This window comes from Lemur catta, chromosome 3, assembly GCF_020740605.2.
Source record: "Lemur catta isolate mLemCat1 chromosome 3, mLemCat1.pri, whole genome shotgun sequence".
In the NCBI taxonomy this organism is placed as follows: Eukaryota; Metazoa; Chordata; class Mammalia; order Primates; family Lemuridae; genus Lemur; species Lemur catta.
Genome location: NC_059130.1, coordinates 94,569,418 through 94,587,872, shown reverse-complemented (window position 1 = coordinate 94,587,872; position 18,455 = coordinate 94,569,418). Strand labels below are relative to the sequence as shown.

General features: G+C 48.2%; 1 protein-coding gene across 1 annotated transcript; it reads left to right on the top strand.

The window, feature by feature from the left end:
• Positions 1-3,496: 3,496 nt before the first annotated feature.
• Positions 3,497-17,686, top strand: MPL (MPL proto-oncogene, thrombopoietin receptor). Its single transcript, XM_045545662.1, has 12 exons — positions 3,497-3,579; positions 3,750-3,882; positions 4,207-4,382; positions 4,934-5,232; positions 6,058-6,220; positions 6,473-6,599; positions 10,297-10,481; positions 10,632-10,774; positions 12,669-12,828; positions 13,045-13,141; positions 15,992-16,079; positions 16,285-17,686. Exons 1-12 carry the CDS (start codon positions 3,501-3,503, stop codon positions 16,537-16,539), a joined length of 1,905 nt encoding a protein of 634 aa, XP_045401618.1. The 5' UTR covers positions 3,497-3,500; the 3' UTR covers positions 16,540-17,686.
• The last annotated feature ends 769 nt before the right edge of the window (positions 17,687-18,455 follow it).

Here is an 18,455-nt window from a genome sequence, read left to right as displayed (position 1 = left end):
TGGGGGCAAGTGCACAGGGATGGGCTCATGAGACCCAAGAGCCAGTTCTCTTCCAACCCACTGTCAGTGACGTCACGTTAGTGGCCTGAGACTGGCCTGCTGGAAGTACTTAACACTGGGAAAAGCAGCAAATGCTACAAATTAAGACTCTCCCGCCTCCACTCCTCGCCCGGGAGCCAGTTTAACACACGCTGCTGCCTAAGCCAGCCCTCACCCAGCAACCTCTTGAGTTCTCTGAGCAATGGCTACCCAGAGGTCAAGTACCAGCTCTTATAAGCCAGAACTCTGGCCTTATATCCCAACAGAAAAACCTAGGCCTGTTAAGTGGCGCTGGACCTTAAAGAGACCGCAGGAGTCCTTAACCAAAGCAAGCAGACCCACCTTTACCCCAGGCCTATCCCAGTTTCTGCTTGGTTTTCTAAATAAGTCAAGGACTGGGGAAGGCAGCTCTTTCCAGCTGTGCGGATGCAGAGGAAAATCGGAAAATGACAGGGACAGGTAGCTGGACCTCTTCCCACTCAGGAGCAGAAGGCCCCCATCTCAACTCTCTGGCAGTCATGGACAAGCCCCTCGTGGGCTCTGCACCCTGAACCACTATTATACTGCCTCCCACTTGGTAAGGACTTGGGTGTAGGAGTGGGGGGAGAATGAAATATGAGGGTAACACTCAGGTTTCAGGCTTAGATGCCTGGGCAGCTTATGCGAGATGCGAAATAGAGGAAGAGAAGATCCAAAAAGGCTGTGTGGGAGTTAGTAATAGTTCTATTTGGGATTTCGTGAGTTTGAAGTGCCTGTGAACAACAATAGCGATGCGCAATAAGTAACTCAAGAGAGTGATGAGGTATTGGGAAGTACTGGTAGATAGATGGAATTGAAGCCACATGATCACTTGGGCAATATAAAAGGCTAAGGAAGGACACCTTGGGAACAGCAAGAGGAAGAGCAACCACAGAAGGAAACTGAGAGGAAGGGTAGGAGGTAGGAGGAAACCAGGAGGATGTGACACTGTGGAACCCAGGAAGAAGATCAAGTGTCGCGGTTGAGTACGGTGAGGATCAAGATGAGAGACACAATGAGGTTGTTGTCGCTGGTTGAGAGTGAAGAAGAAAGTGGGAGATGAGATTCCAGCAGGCAGGGGCCAGGTGGGCGGGGCCTGGCATGCCATCGGGAGCGGGAGAACTGTATTCTAAGTGCAATGGGACATCTTCGGAGGATTTTAAGAGAGGAGTGAAGAAATCTGACATGCATTTTAGACATATCACTCTGTCATGTGGAGGACGGCCTGCAGGGGCAGGAGTGGAGGCAGGGACACAGTCAGGAAGCTGTTGCAGTAGCCCAGACTTGGACTAGGGTGGTAAGAGCAAGGGTTCAGATTCGGGCACATTCTGAAGGAAGATCCAACAGCACTTCCTCATTACTGGGATGGAGAATCAGAGAAAGAATGGAGGAGTACTGAGGGTTTTAGTTTGAGCAACTGAGTAGACGATGGTGCTATTTACAGAGGGTAGCAAGACTGGAGAAAAAAAATAAACAGGTTAGGGGTGGGAACAAGAATCAAGGCTTAGGAGGGGTCGTGGTGGCTCATGCCTATAATCCTAGCACTCTGGGAGGTGGGAGGATCACTTGAGATCAGGAGTTCAAGACCAGCCTGAGCAAGAGTAAGACCCCCGTCTCCACCAAAAATAGAAAAAATCAGCCAGGGATAGTGGCGTGCTCCTGTAGTCCCAAGCTCCTTGGAAGGCTGAGGCAGGAGGATCCCTTGAGCCCAGGAGTTTGAGGTTGCAGTGAGCTATGATGACACCACTGTACTCTACCTGGGGCGACAGAGTGAGAGACTCTGTCTCCAAAAAAAAAAAAAAAAAAAAAATCAAGAGTTTTATTTTATTTTGGTCATCTTAAGTAGAAGATGCTTACTAGACACGTAAGCAGAAAAGTTAGTAAGGCAGTCATTTGCCCAAATCTGGAGCCCAGGGAAGAAGTCACAGTTAGAGAGCTTAAATTTGAAGTCATCAGTGTATATATGGCATCCAAAGTCATGAATGTTGTGTTTCCTCTCTTACTTGATCTGACAGAAGTTTGGGCAGCCCTTAACAGGAACTGGGGAGGCAAGTCCATTGGTCCTTGTAAACTGAGAGCCAGATACGACTAAGGACAAACCCGGCTCAGGGACTGCTTGCAGAGAAATGGTGCCAAAGAAGCCAGGACTTCACAGGAGGGCTGAAGGATTTCCATTTATCACCCCCCACTCCCCACAATTCTGTTAGTAAAATTAATTCAGAAAGAGGAAGAAAGGAAGGTGATATTGAGGACACTTAGTCGGGAAAGCCAGGAAAGGGAGCCCCAGCAGAGACTGGAGAGGCTAAATATGGGAGTTAATGTGGCCTGCACCCTCCCCCCGGCCCCCAGTCCTGCCTCCATCCACGCAAGGGTCAAAGCTCCTAGAATGCGCATATGGTCCACCAGTTACAGCACCCCAAGGAAGAGGCCTGGGGTCCAACAATGGGGTCACAGCCACCACTCTGCTCTGAAGGTGAAGAACATGAGCACAAGCTGAAGAGCTGAGACCAACAGTCCCCTGATTCTGAGAAAGATAAAAGTACTGAAGACCATTGTCTCTCAAACTTTAATGTGTAGTCACATCACCTGGGCATTTGGGTAAAATGCAGATTCTGCTTTAGTAGGTCTAGGGCGGGGCCTAAGACTCTGCATTTCTAAGAAGCTCCCAGGTAACGCTATTGCTACTGGTCTACAGACCACACTTCCAACAGCAAGGGGCTAGAGGCAATTGTGGAGGCCACTCAAAACGGAGGGCGCATGTCCAGTTCTGGGGAGATTGTGTTTATTTGCACAAAGTCACGGAATCTATTAAAGTGGAAATATCTACCATTAGGCCATGGCTTTGAGGCAGGCAGTCATTTCTCAGCAGACTATACCTCTCAAGAACACAGCATGGTTGTTAAGCACTTGGGTCTAAAGGCTGGCCTCCTGAGCTCTGCCTCTTAGTATGTACGTGATCTTGGGCAGATCTTTAACTTCTGTGCACCTGTTTCCTCATCTCTGCAATGGAAATAATAAGACTACTGTGAGGACCGTTTCAGTAAATAGATGCAAAGTGCTTAACACATGGCAGCATAGTAAGTGCTCAGTGAATGTTGCTATACTGACACTATTATGTTCTTCTATAATAGGTGACACAGACACCCGAGGCTTATTCTCCTTTTGGTGCACAGTCAAATATACAACCCCCATCTCCCCACCACCCGCCACCCGCCACCCAAAGGCCTATGTTCGCTCTTTCTAATTCCACCTCCCCTCCTTCCCACTTCCCCTCCCCTGGCCCCTGGCCCCAGTGTGGTCTGGATGGGCCCCAGAGGGGCAGGGACAGGGACAGGACGTGGGGCTGTATCTGACAGGAACCTGAGGGGCTGGCCTGGGAGGGGATTGGGGCCTGGCTTCCTGAAGGGAGGATGGGCTGAGGCAGGCACATAGTGCCGGAGAAGATGCCCTCCTGGGCCCTCTTCATGGTTACCTCCTGCCTCCTCCTGGCCCCCCAAAACCTGGCACAAGTCACCAGCCAAGGTGAGGTGTGCAGAGGGTGGAGATCACCTATGCCCAGGAAGAGGGAGCCCTGGGAGGGGATGCAGAGCCCTGGGAGGGGATGTAGAGGAAGAGGCCCCCACTGGTCCCTCAATACTGCCCATAAACATGCCTGGGAGGACCCAAAGCCCAACCCACTAGCTGTTCCTCAGATGTCTCCTTGATGGCCTTGGACTCGAAGCCCCTGAACTGTTTCTCCCGAACATTTGAGGACCTCACTTGCTTCTGGGATGAGGAAGAGGCAGCGCCCAGTGGGACATACCAGCTGCTGTATGCCTACCCAGGGTAGGTGCTGGGCTGTGCCCCACTCCCCATGTATCTGCCCCTGCACTTAGCTCAACTGAGTCCCACTCCAATGGCTTCCCTGTCTTTGGTCCTATCCAAGGACTACTCCAAGTGCATGCCCTAGGTAGCCACTTTATGAACAGATGTGATTTGGATGTATGTGGGCCCCAGCTCAAGCCCCTAGGTAACCCCTAATCCCACCTATCCCAAGCAGTGAGAAGAAAAACAGCAGTAATGGAAACAGAAGTTGGGCATGGATCCAAGTCTGGGTCCTCAGGTCTGAGCATGGTGGCCATGTAGGTAGGACCTCTCCTACGCCAACAGGGAGACGCCTCGTGCCTGCCCCCTGAGTTCGCAGAGTGTGCCCTTTGGAACCCGATATGTGTGCCGGTTTCCTGCCCAGGATGACATACGCCTCTTCTTTCCACTGTACCTTTGGGTGAAGAATGTGTTCCTGAACCAGACTACGACTAAGCAAGTGCTCTTTGTGGATAGTGTGGGTAAGGGCCATCTTCCCATCACCCTGCCCCCTCCATTTACATCCCCCAGTCTGGCTCCTAAAATCAGACTTGTCTGTGCTCTTTCAGGACAGCAGGGATGCCCCCCATTACCAGACCCTAGAGACTCCGTGACATTCCTCCCAGCCTAGGCACCCAGACCTAGACTTATCCCACACATCATTTCACACCAGGGACACCCTGGTGCTCCTATCATCCACATATTCATTTATTCACCCATTCAACAGTTACAGAATACCTACTGTGTGCCAGACACTGTGCTAGGTGACGAGGATACAGAGATAAAAAGAGATCCCTGCTTTCAAGGAGCCCTGAGTCTAACAAACCATTATACTGCATCAAGGTCACTGTTCTCACGAGGGAAGAACAGAATAAGAAGCCTTCCTGGCCTGCCCTCCAGGAGAATGATGGTCTGTGATCTTTTTGAACCCTGAGGCTGCCCCCAATTCAGCGGCCAGCACCCCTCCTTACCGTTCACGGGTTGAGCCATAGACTGTGGCGCTCAGAGAGTTGTGTGCCCTGTTTGCCCTCAGGCCTGCCAGCTCCCCCCAGTATCATCGAGGCCAAGGGTGGGAGCCAGCCAGGAGAACTTCAGGTCAGCTGGGAGTCCCCAGCTCCTGAAATCAGTGATTTCCTGAGGCATGAACTCCGCTATGGCCCCAAGGATTCTGAGAACTCCACTGGTCCCACAGTCATGCAGCTGATCGCCACAGAAACCTGCTGCCCCACTCTGTGGGCGCCAAACTCAGTCCCCGCTCTGGACCAGCCTTCATGTGCTCAGCCCACGATGCCCCAACAGGATGGACCCACGCAGACCTCCCCGACTAGAGAAGTATTCCAGCCCTCTTCTTCTCCACTTCCTACCCCTACCCCCAATTGTGCCCCAGGAAAGGACAGGCCATACTTTAGGGATTCCAGTGGGCTCAGCAGGGGCAGGGCACCTCTGGGCAGGGTCCCCCTTCCCGCAAATCCCTCTGCCCCTTTCTCCACAAAAAAGAAAAGGAAAAAAAAAAACTTTGGGGATTCCAGGTTATTGGGCTGGTCTTTGGGAAGTTATACGCTTTTTTTTTTTTTTTTTTTGAGACAGAGTCTTGCTCTGTCACCCGGGCTAGAGTGCCATGGCATCAGCCTAGCTCACAGCAACCTCAAACTCCTGGGCTCAAGCAATCCTCCTGCCTCAACCTCCCGAGTAGCTGGGACTATAGGTGCTCACCACCACACCAGGCTAATTTTTCTACTTTAGGTAGAGATGGGGTCTCACTATTGCTCAGGCTGGTCTCAAACTATTGACCTCAAGTGATCCTCCTGCCTCAGCCTCCCAGAGTGCTAGGATTACAGGCGTGAGCCACCGCGCCCAGCCAGTTATAGGCTCTGATTAGTCCTCAGGAGCCGTGTCTAGGTAGAAGTTTCCCACTTTGGGTCATTCACACTGGCAAAATTGAAGGCTTTCATGCCTCCAAATTACTGGAGATTTCCCTAAAAAACCCTGAATGGCACCTGCAACCTACTGACCTGGCCCCTAGTCTGGGTGCGTATCTATCCAGTAAGGAGCTGAGCTCCTCTCCACAGGGGTGCTGTGGGCCTTCAAATGTACGGCTGGAGGCTGTCTTGGCTGGCAGGCAGGCCTAGATCCTGAGGCTGGGGTTTGTCTCCCAAGGCCCCATCTCTGGCAGTGACGCGGGGAAGCTGCCTCATCTCAGGGCTCCAGCCTGGCCGCTCCTACTGGCTCCAGCTGCGCAGCCAACCTGATGGGGTCTCCCTTGGTGGCTCCTGGGGATCCTGGTCTTTCCCTGTCACCGTGGACCTGCCTGCAGATGCAGGTGAGTCAACAAAAGAATAGGGAAGAGATTTAAAAAAAAACAAAAAAACATCTCCAGCGAGGCTTGGGATTGATATGAGGGTTCTGGGGACCATGATCCCCCAATAACCTCAAACTTGCCATAGGATGAACTATGTTCGGGGAGAGAAGAGAGAGCAGGGGCAAACTTTCTAAGTTCTATGTGTGAAAATGATCTGAATACCCTATAAAGTACTGGGACATGGGACCTGATGGGACTTATTCTTGACTTCAGTGGCAATTGGACTGCAATGCTTTACCTTGGACCTAAAGAATGTCACCTGTCAGTGGCAGCAACAGGACAATGCTAGCTCCCAAGGCTTCTTCTACCACAGCAGGGTACGGTGCTGCCCCAGAGACAGGTGAGGGTTGAACTGCTGATTGAGTCTGATGTCACAATTGTCTGATTGAGAGGCACAATCTCACAGAAAGAAGGAAGAGACTGTTCTTTGTCCTCACTCCCCTCCCTCATCCCAAATCAAACAGCCTCCATCCTCTCCTATCTATTCTTTCATCCTCTAAAGGGTATTTTATCTCCTCAACCTCTTTCTTTTCCTGCTGGGAATGGCTTGGTTTAGTTCAGCCTTAATCATGTCACCTGGACCACTGCAACAGCCTACAGTCTCATTCACCTCTAATTTATCCCCCATGCTGCTGAAGAGAGTGACCTTTGTTAAGCTCAAACTTTGCATGATCTTTGTAAAACTCTAACTTTGCATGGTCTTCCCATACTCAAATGTGTACTGCAATTTCCCATTATCTATTAAATCCATACAAAATTTAGGCTGGCCTTGAAGGACTGCCACCAAACACTTCAATAGTGCTTCACCCTCTCCATACCCAATCCATAACTAAGTTTTGTTGATTTTACCTACGAAATATCACTAGAACCCATCACTTTTGTCTATCACTGCCATTACCCTAGTACATCATCATCTCTGCTTGAACTACTGAAAAGACCTAGTCAATGATCACCTTTAATCCTTCAAATCATTCCCCACTTAAGAGCTGGAGGAATCTTTAAAAGTGCAAAAATGAACATAACACTCCCCATTTAAAAATCTTCAATAGCTTCCCACTGACCTTAGGATAAAGAAAAGAGCTCTATCAAGGATTTAAAAGTTCTAAGAGACTTGGCCACTACTCATGCCTTCAGCTTCATCTTATCCTATGTTGTCTGTGCCCCATATGTTCCTGCACTGGCCTGCTTGGGTTCCCTCATATCTGGCATATTCTCTCTTGCCTCCAGGTCTTTGCATGTACCATTTACCTAGCCCTCCTGTCTTTACTTAACTTCTATAATCCTTCAGATCGCAACTCAAGTCTCACTGGGGGAACCCTTCCCTGACCTTCCTTACTAGATCCAATGGTACCATTATACATTCTTGTTGTACTGTGTACCTCTCCTTCCTAAGTACTTGTCATAGCTACAGTTTTACATTGGCACTTTGGTGTTTGATAATAAAAGTCTCTCTCGGAACTCTAGTTGAGAAAGGCTGACCTTGACTGTATATGATCCATGAAGGCAAAGTCAATGTCTGTTTTTACTCACCAATATATCCTTACCTATCAAAGTGCCTGGAACATAGTAGGTGCTCAGTAAAAAACTGTTGCTTTAATGAATGATGAAAAATCACTATTAACAGTTTTAATGTATTCTTCCAGTTTTTTCTCTGCATTTACATAAGACTATATACAGTATTTAATTTTTCACTATAAATTGGATCATGTTATATGTTAATATATGGTTTGTTAACTCACCTTTTTACTTAAAAATGTCTTAGAGATCATTACAAAAAGATGTAACTCATTCTTTTTAATAACTGCACAGACACCCATTGTACAGAGGTGCTGTGAATGGATTAAAGGGTGGCAAACGGAAGTTATCATTTCCTCTACCAAAACCTGCTGTTCGTCTATTGTCCTCCACCCTACCATCAACTCAGTTTTCCAGGCCTGAAAAACAGAAATCATTCTAGACTTCTCACATTCCTATACCTTCCAGGCCCAATCAGAAATAGTCTTATCATTTCTACCTCTTCAATATCTCTTCACTTGTCTCTTTCCTTCTATCCCACTGCCACTACCATATTTTCTCACCATCATTGCTTTGCGCATGAAAAACCACACCAGTGTCCTAATGGATTTCTCTGCTTCTAGTCTGCCCTCACACATCCTTTCTAAAAACTGTACTTAGAGTGAGCATCCTAAAGAACAAAGCTAATATGATACTTCCCTGCTTAAAAATCCTTAAAAGTCTCGATAATTGCCACAAGATTAAGTTCAAGCTCCACACAGAGGCCACAGGACATCTGTGATGTGGTCTGCAGTCTCACTTTTACCACTTACCACCAGGCCCCCTCTGCTAAAACCATCTGAACCACTTAGAATTTCCCCCAAAGCACCACACTCTTATCTGTGCATAAGCATGTGCCTGGGATGCCTGTCTGTCCCCTTTGCCTATCCTATTTTTAGTCCGACACTCAGTCTAAACACTGCCTTACCCAGGAAGCATTCCCTGACCCTCCCAGTCTGGGTTAGATGCTTCTCTCTGATGCTCCCAAGCCAGCCTATGCACATCACAGAAAAATATCACCTGTTCTCTGTCTCTCCCACTAAAATAAGAGTTTCTTGAAGATGATTTGATTTCTCTGTGTACTCACAGGGCCTAGCACAGTGCTGGCACATAAATGGGCAAACATAAGTGATAAATAATTTTAGTGATGGCAGGCCACTTAGAGGTTATAATCAGGAGGGAGACATGATTCACCTGTTCAATAAACAATTGTTGAGAGTGACTATGTGCCAAACACTGGGGATAGACAGAGTGACAAATAAAACAGAAGAGGTTCCAGCGTTGTTGGGGCTTACATTTCAGTGGTGGGGAAGGAAAAAAATACAAGCAGACAAACAAGTAAAGAAATAAAAGAACAAGGTTGTATGATAGAGGTTAAGGAGCGGGGATGCTAATTTAGACTGAGTGGTCAGGAAAAGCCTCACTAGGGAGGTGACAGGTGAGCTGAGATCCAAGTGGCAAGAAGGAGTGAGTCACGTGAAGACCTACAGACATAGCAACCCAGGGCAAAGGTGAAGTGCAAAGACAGTGCATTTGACATATATGTGGCACAGAAAGAAGGCCCATGTGGATGAAGGATGACAAACTGGCACGAGAATCATAGGTGATAAGAATGGCAAGGTAAGGAAGAACCAAATCATATAGAGTCCTGTAGGCCCTGGAGTGGAGTTTGGGTTTTATTCCAAGTGGGATGAGGAGCCACTGAAGGATCTTAAGAAGAAAAGTGACACGATATGATTTACGTTTTTAAAAGATATGTTTCTCTGTGGAATTATAAATAAGAGTACAAGCAGGATCAGTTAGACATTTGCCATAATCCAGGCACAAGATAATGGTGGTTTCATCTCATGTGGCTGAGGTGAAGATCAAAATAAACAGATTTGTGATATATTCTGGACATTATCATATCAACATTTTTGGAAGCAAATTCGGGTAGCTGCATGGAAAACAAATTGAAGGCAGTGGCAAAAATGGAGACAGAAAAGCCAGTTAGGAGGCTGCTGTAATGATCTAATAGCAAAATAACACATATGTTGTGGGTGAGTAAGAGGGCTGCTATATCAGAACAAATTAAAAATATAGGATGTTTTCCTCCAGAAAGATGAGCCTCTTTAATCTTTGAAACAATCCTATGAGGTAAGTATCATCAACTCCTTTTACAAATGGAAGGAAACTGGGGCAGAGATAAAACAAGTAATTTGCTCAAAGTTATATACCGATAAGCCAAGACCTGAACTCTACACAGCCCATGCTATTTTCACTTATCATGCTAGCTCTTTTCTCAAAGAGAAGAGGCTAGACAACAAAGCAGACTTCAGAAAATAAAACGTCATGTTATGAAGACAGAGGGAAAGCCCTGGAGGCCCACCCAGGCAGGCATTAGATTATAATCCATGAAGGCTATAGTTCCTATGGGGTGGGGAGTATCAAGATTGGTCTCTGGGGCAGGCCTGATTCAATGACTCTACGGGGCTGGCTCTTAGGTACCCCATCTGGGAGAAGTGTGAAGAGGAGGAGACAACAAATCCAGGATCACAGACCCCCCAGTTCTCCCGTTGCCACTTCCAGTCACGAAATGACAGTGTTACTCACATTCTTGTGGAGGTGACCACAGCCCAGGGTGCTGTTCATAGCTACCTGGGCTCTCCTTTCTGGATCCACCAGGCTGGTAAGGACTTTCTTCCCACACAGTTCCCACCCCCACCGAATCTGACCCTCTGCCCAGGATCCCCAACTCCTACACTTCTGACCCATGGCCCTGGTGGCATGACTCCATGCACAAAAGGGCTTAAACTAGTTCCTGCTGACATCCCTACAGTGCTCATTCCCACTCCAAGCTTACACTGGAGGGAGGTCTCCAGCGGGCAGCTGGAATTGGAGTGGCAGCATCCATCATCCTGGGCAGCCCAAGAGATCTGCTATCAGCTCCGATACACGGGAGAAGGCCATCAGGACTGGAAGGTACAGTCACGCAATGAAGGCCCTCAGGCCTCTCTGCACAGGGCATTCCTGAGGCTTGTTACGTCTGTTATCAGGAGTGAAAGTGTCTGTGGATCCATGTCTGGGCTAGTGTATCGATGTTTATCTGGTCTAACTGGTATGTTAATTGCTGTTGGGCACCTGACACTGCTGGTTACTTTCACTTCAAATTTTCTCTTTACTTTGCCTCTGGGATATGTCTCCCCTGATTTTCTTCCTACCTCTCTGACTAAACTTTCTCACTCTCCTCTCTTGGCTCCTTCCTTTCCACCATTTCATAAAATATTGTGCATCCTAGAGTCCCATCCTAGGCTCTTTTCTCCTCTTGATAAATAAACATGTTCTCCCTAGGTGAGTGCTTCAACTCCATGGTTTGAATGACTACACATTAATGGTCCTAATTTTATCATTCCGGCCCCAATATGGAAAAGGACTTACAAACCACAGGAATATTACCTAAACTTTTAAAGTCTCAGTTTCCTCATTGCTGAAATAAGGATAAAGCTATCTACCTTATGGAGTTATAGTAAAAATTAAATACTGTATATAAATACCTAGCATATTGCCTGACATATAGGTGCTCAATATGCATTAAATATTAGTTTATCTATTTTTATTCTCTTTTACCACACATATATCCAACTTCTTACTAGACAGTTCTACCAAAACCCCCTCCCCCTCAGATATTTCAGACTTAATGTATCCACAACTGAATTCATCTGCCTCCCCAAGCTCTAGTTTTCCATCTATATAACTTACATACAATAAAGCATACAAATCCTAAATATACAATTAGTTTGTACATGTGTACATATACAGCCATGTAACCATTATCAGGATCAAGATATAAATTATTTCCAGCACCCCAGAAGCTCCTTATGCCCTCTACAGCCTCCCCACCACCAAAGGTAGCCACTACCCTGACATTACCTTTGATTTATTTTGACTGTTGTTGAACTTTATAAAATGGAACCATAAAGTATGTCTTCCCCAAACTTACTTCTCGTCTGTCCCTCATCTGACAATGGCACCACCACTCACCCAGTAAGCAAGCCTTGAAGCACCTCTGACTCTTCTCCCTTTCCTCTCATCGCTTCCCCTTAGTTATTAGCAAGTAAGCTGAGTACAATGTACCAAAAGTCGCCAAATCCCTACTAGGACTGTCTTAGCCTCATCTGTGACCAACCAGCCCTCCATGCTTTCGGCACGCTAAACTACTCTAAAACACCCATCCCAGGAGCTGAGCAGCACTAAACGCTTCTTTGTGTTCCCATGGTGCCTTGCACTAATTAATTGTTGTGATTACTTTCCTGTTTGGATGTCTCCCTCATTAGACACGTGAAAGACCGCGTTTTACTTCTTTTCCCCAAGGGTCTAGCCCTTATCACAAACAGATCACAATGTTCGCTAGTCTTCCTGCTTGTACACATACATGATGCTCGTACCCCAGCACCTAGCACAATCTGGCATCCTCTGCGGCACGGGTATCACTTGCCGCATGGTCTGTGTGGCTCTGAGTATCCGGATGTCTCGGGCTGACCTGGAGTTGTGGTGAGAGCATCCGGCAGGGTGCACGTGTGCCGGGATCTCCGCCGAGGGTGTACCACGGGGATGTGCGTCGGCTGCGGAGTTCTTAGAGCAGGTGCGGTCTGCGTGCCAGGGTGTGTACCCTGGCAGGGCGTGGCCCGGCTAGGGAGATGCTCTCGGTCAGGGTGCTTTATCCCGTACGTTTCTGTCGGGAAATGTGTTTTCTGCCGCTAAGGCTCTTTTTGGGGATCCTCGACCGCCCCGGGATTCAAAGCGGTAGGATTTTGGTCACACATAGGCCGGGTTCTCGAGGCCCCGATGCCGAGCCACCGCACGCTTCTCTGCATAGGTGCTGGAGCTGCCTCTCGGGGCCCGCAGAGGGACCCTGGAGCTGCGCCCCCGATCTCGCTACCGTTTACAGCTGCGCGCCAGGCTCAACGGCCCCACCTACCAAGGCCCCTGGAGCGCCTGGTCAGACCCAGCAGAGGTGGAGACCGCCTCCGAAACCGGTGAGGCCAGGGCGGGGCCGGGCCAAGGCCGCACTGCGGCGCGTAGGGGGCGGGGCGCCGGGCGCGGGGCGGGGCTCTGGCCGCACCGGTCTGCGGCTGCGCTGATTTATGCGGTGCCCTGGGGAGGCGAGGGGCGGAGCCAGAGCTGGGGCGGGCGGGCCTGGGGGCGGGGTTCCAGCCAGGTTCCACTGAGGTCTGGCGGTTTTTGTCTCCTAGCCTGGATCTCGTTGGTGACCGCCCTGCTCCTGGTGCTGGGCCTCAGCGCCCTTCTGGGCCTGCTGCTGCTGAGGTGGCAGTTCCCTGCGCACCACAGGTACCGCCCCCACCTTGCGGGAGACCTGCCTTGGACCCGGGGGCTGGCAGCCTCTAAACAAGCTTTCTAGGGTCACTCTGTGACCACCGCACATCCACACCTATGGCTTTAGCTGCTTCCTGCGCGTGTCTTCTGGGAGTCGCACTGTGCTTTTACACTCTAACACGCCCACTATATTGGACACCTCAAACAGCCCCGCCTCCTGCTGTTCACCTCAATTCCAAGGCTACCCATCCGCCCTTCACCCAAGCCAGAACGCTCAGGCGCCTCCCTGCCCACCCCGCCCGCATCCAATCGGCCATCAGGTCTGATCATTCCACCTCCTGAACCTAGCTCAAACAATGGCCCCCTTTCTCTAGCCCTTCAGACACTACCAGACTCACTGAAACAGAGCCTCTTCTCCCTCCAAACTCGCCTGACAGCCACCAGATTAATCATCTTAAAACGCACACACGAATCCATCATTCTCCTCCTTAAATCCCTTTAACAGCTCCCAGGATAAAGTCCAGGCTCCCTAGGATGACAGGCAAGGCTCTGCAAAATCTGGCCCCTGCCAGCACTTCCACCCTACCAAACTGTCCGTGATTTCCTCCACAAGCCAAGTGGTTTTACTTCAGTGCCTTTGCACATAATGTCCCTCTGCCTGAAATAGCCTCCATGTTTGACTGAGCCCATTCATCTTTAAATAACTTTCTTCACCAACTCTTAAGAAACCTTTCCTGACCTTCCCTCTTGGCCACTCTTTTGTGCTCCAATACAGTACCGGCAGCGTTTTACTGCATTTATTTCTTTATATATCTTCCTTATTATACCTTACTTGGTCATCGTTAGATCCTTAGCACAGTGCTTACCAAATAGCAGGCCCTTAAATAAATGTTATTAATAAATGACTCATTTACATGGGAATACTAAGGCCAAGGAGAAATGTCATTGGAGGCTATAACATGAAGGATAGAATCCATCCCACTTCGCTCCTTCAGTTAGTAACATCAGCTGATTCAAGACTTAGATCAGAAGTCAGCTCCTCCAGGCAGCAGCTTTTGATGGTACTAGGCTGGGTCAGGTGCCACTGTCATGGGCACCCAGCTCTCTTTGAACATGTCTCTCTTTGAACTTTTAATCTGCCCATATGGGCTGGGCACAGTGACTCATGCTTGTAATCCCAGCACTTTGGGAGGCTGAGGCAGGAGGATCGCTTGAGCCCAGGAATTTGAGACCAGCCCAGGTAACATAGACCCCCGTCTCTACAAAAAAATTTAAAAATTAGCCAGGCCTGGTGGCACATGCCTGTAGTCCCAGCTGCTCAGGAGGCTGAGGCAGGAGGATCGCTTCAGCCCAGAAGTTTGAGGTTGCAGTGAGCTATAATCAGACCACTGCACTTCAGCCTGGGTGACAGAGTGAGACCCTATCTCTAAAAAATAAATAAATAAAATTAATCTGCCCATATGTACAAGCAGACTGGAATGCAGCCTCTGTGCAGGTAGCCAGATTCAGCAAAAAAGTTGGGCAAGAGGAGGGAGGTGGTGCTGAGTCAGGCATACTCAGTTCCTTTTCCCCAATTTATCAGGTAAGTCCCCTGGATAGATATTAGTGAGGTCACAGAAGAGGCTTGAAGTGTTCTTCAGCTAAAGTCCCTCTGTGTGGAAATATGGATAAAGAATTGGAGGTTTCCCCAACATGCCTAATCCATACTCTTCCCAGATGGCCCACCCTCTCCAGGAACTTAGTAATAAGCTCTGCTGGTTCTCTTCATTCATTCATTCATTCAACTAATTTCTTGAGCATCTACTATGGGCCAGACACTATTCTACACCCTGGAGATACAGGAGTCAACAAATAGGCATACTTTCTGCTCTTGTGGAGCTTATGTTCTAGTGGGGTGAGACAGACAAAAACAAATATGTATAACATAATAAATATACAATAAGTCAAGTGCTATAAAGAAAATCAAAGCAGAGCAGGAGATAGTGATGGGGAAGAGAGGTGGTACTGCAGTAGTCCCCCCTTATCTGTGGTTTTACTTTTTGTAGTTTCAGTTACCCTTGGTCAACCATAGTCTGAAAATATTAAATGGAAAATTCCAGAAATAAATAATTCATAGGCTTTAAGTTGTGTACTGTTCTGAGTAGTGTGATGAAATCTCTTGCTGCCCTGCCCCATCCTGCCCAGGACGTGAATCATCCCTTTGTCCAGAGAATCCATGCTGTGTATGCTCCCCACCCGTTAGTCGCTTAGTAGCCATCTCTGTTATCAGATCCGCTGTCGTGGTATAATGGCTTCAAAGTGCAAGAGCAGTGGTGCTGGCATATTGCTATAATTGGTCTATTTTATCATTAGTTATTGTTAATTTCTTACTGTTAATATGCCTAATTTATACTTTATCATAGGTATGAATGTGTAGGAATAAACATGATATATGTCTGCTGATTCAGGCATCCACTAGGGGTCTTGGAACATATCCCTGGTGAATATGGAGGGGACCGGTGTGTTTCAGGTAGGGTACAGGGAAGGCCTCTCGTCAGGATGACATTTGAGCAGGGATCTAAATGAAGTGAGGGAATGAATGGAGTGTCCCAGGCAGAGAGAACAGAAAGTGCAAAGGCCCTGAAGCAGAAATGTTTGAGGAAACCCCACCACCCTTTGTTGTAGCTGCTGCTACTGACTTCCCTCCCCCACCTGAGGTTTTCTCTCACCTACACTCCTCTACCTTACTTTATTGCCTTGACCACGCTCTTATCTCTCCAAGCCTCTCTCCCTGCCCTCACTGCCTCCTCCACTTCCCTACCTCAGTACTCTCCTCATCCCTCCCAGTCACTCCCATGATTCATTCTCCTCTTCGTTATTCCCCAGGACACTGAGGCATGCCCTGTGGCCCTCACTTCCAGACCTACACCGGGTCCTAGGCCAGTACCTTAGGGATACTGCAGCCCTGAGTCCGGTGAGTATGCTCCCTCCCTGTCCCCATTACCAACACTGCCTGGTGCTGGGTCCTTGCCCCCACAACACAGCTGGTTCAAGGGCCTTATCTACCAGTGCACCATCCCCAGGCACTGCCTCCAGCTCAATGCTCCTTCCTGCATAATCCAGCCCCTCCTCCCACAGGATCTGCTCTAATCCAGCTCCTCTCCCTGCATCTCTCCCAGCCTAAGGCCACAGTCTCAGATACCTATGAAGAAGTGGAACCCAGCCTCCTTGAAATCCTACCTAAGTCCTCAGAGAGGAGCCCCTTGCCCCTGTGTTCCTCCCAGGCCCAGATGGACTACCGAGGATTGCAGCCTTCTTGCCTGGGGACCATGCCGCTATCTGTGTGCCCACCCATGGCTGAGTCAGGGTCCTGCTGCACCACCCACATCGCCAACCATTCCTATCTACCACTAAGTTGTTGGCAGCAGCCCTGAGCACAGGCTCCTCATCCCAGTACCCTGGACAGATCGTAACCCTCTAGATCTCACTATGAACCTCTCTATCCTCCCTACCCACAACACAAGCACCTCAAACCTCACCTCCATCCCCCTCTGCCTACCCTCACAGTTGGGCTTTGTAGCACTGATCTTCCTATACCGCTGCTGACATAAACCCAGGAGTTTTCTGCAGAGGCAGGCTCATTTGACTAAGCTACTCTAACTTTTACCTTCTTTCTCCTCTTTAATGTCAAACTCTTTGCAAACAAGTCTCTACTTCTCCACTTCCTATTTACTCCTCAGACTGTTTCAATTACTCCCCCCACTACTACTTTGCTATTGAAACTGCTCAGGCAAAGTTCACCTCAAATCTTCTAATTGCAAGATCCAGTAGGATCTTGTTAATCGTCAATTTATTTCATCTCTCTGTGGCATTATTCATGGTTGACTACTCATTTCTCCTTTGAATTCTCTGCTATCTTGACTTCTATAACATTACTGGCTCTGCTCCTGCCCCTCTGAGTACACCAGCAGTTAAGAGGAAAAACTCTGGAGTCAGAGCTAAATTCAATTCTTGTCTTTCACACTTGTTAGCTGTGCAGCTTTGGCAAACAACTTAGTGTCTGAGCCTTAGTTTTCTCAACTGTAAAACAGGGATAATAACAGTACCACATAGGGTCAGGAAGAGGATTAAGTGAGATAATCTAAGTAAACCACAGTGCCTAGGACATAGTAAATGCTTAATATATCTGAAACTCCTGTTATAATTACTCTTTCTTTTCTTCCCTTTTTTAAAGTTAAATTTCCACACACAGCATTGATTTTCTTAATCTCCTAGTCTGGTTTCTTCTACTCCTTAATTATTGCAGACCCTCAAGATTCCATTCTTAACATAGTCTCTAATCCCATCTATTCTCAGTGCCTTTACTATATGTTGACTATTCCAAAGTTCTTATCTCCAGCCCAGACTTCTACTAAAGCACCTATGATGCTTTATGCAAATAACTATTTACATGTCTGTCTCCCGCTACTAGATTGTGAGCTCCTTGAGGGCAAGGGCTGTGATTTATTTGTCCTTTTCCCCCAGCACCTAGAGTAGTGTTTGGTGCATGACAGTAGGCCTCAATAAAAGTTTCCTAAATGAATGAAACCTTTCTGGGCAATGTTATCTTAGCCCCATATAAACTTCCCTCATCCTCTTAGCCAGCAATCCCCAACCTTTTTGACTCCAGGGACCAGTTTCCTGGAAGACAGTTTTTCCACGGACATGGGGTGGGAGAGGGTAGGAGGGATGGGGGGGGCGTCATCGCCTCGCTCCACCTCAGATCTCAGGTGTTGGGTTCTCATGGGAAGTGCCCAACTTGGATCCCTCGCAAGCGCAGTTTATAGTGGGGTTCACACTCCTATGAGGGTCTGATGCCCATGCTGATCTGATGGGGGGGTTGGGGCAGTGATTAGAGTGATGGGGAGTGGCTGTGGGTGCAGGTGGGCATTCATATGCAGCAGTAAATGTACAAAGACAATTCCAGTTATGATTTTCCCTACCATATTCAGATTCTCAAACAAATGGTTTTTTAGTTGTTGATGTTTTTTGGGTTTTTTGCTGGCTCCAAATATACACTGTATCAGTCGGGAGCTTGGCAGAAATAGATGGTATGCTCAAATTGAGTAATTTGATGAGAGTTTAATAAGGGGCATACAGTATTTACAAAGAGGAGAGCAAGATTTGGGAAAGCCATCAAGGAATAGTGCAGTACCCTGGGGCTAACAAGGAGCTGGCGCCACTGCTGGGCATCAAAAGTAAGGGGAGGGAGTGGTTCCTAGATCCCCAAGAGTAGCTAAGAGAGAGGGCTGCCTGGCAGGAGTTGTGGTCTTTGGTAGAGGGATGTGGCAGGGAGGGAGCCAGGGGAATA

What these genes read in the sequence shown, in the direction of transcription:
- MPL (XM_045545662.1), top strand. Translation starts at nt 3,501, where the DNA reads ATGCCCTCCTGGGCCCTCTTCATGGTTACCTCCTGCCTCCTCCTGGCC. An exon ending in GGACCTGCCTGCAGATGCAG is followed by an intron (nt 6,221 to 6,472) that starts GTGAGTCAACAA and finishes TCTTGACTTCAG; the next exon opens with TGGCAATTGGACTGCAATGC. An exon ending in TTTCTGGATCCACCAGGCTG is followed by an intron (nt 10,482 to 10,631) that starts GTAAGGACTTTC and finishes ACATCCCTACAG; the next exon opens with TGCTCATTCCCACTCCAAGC.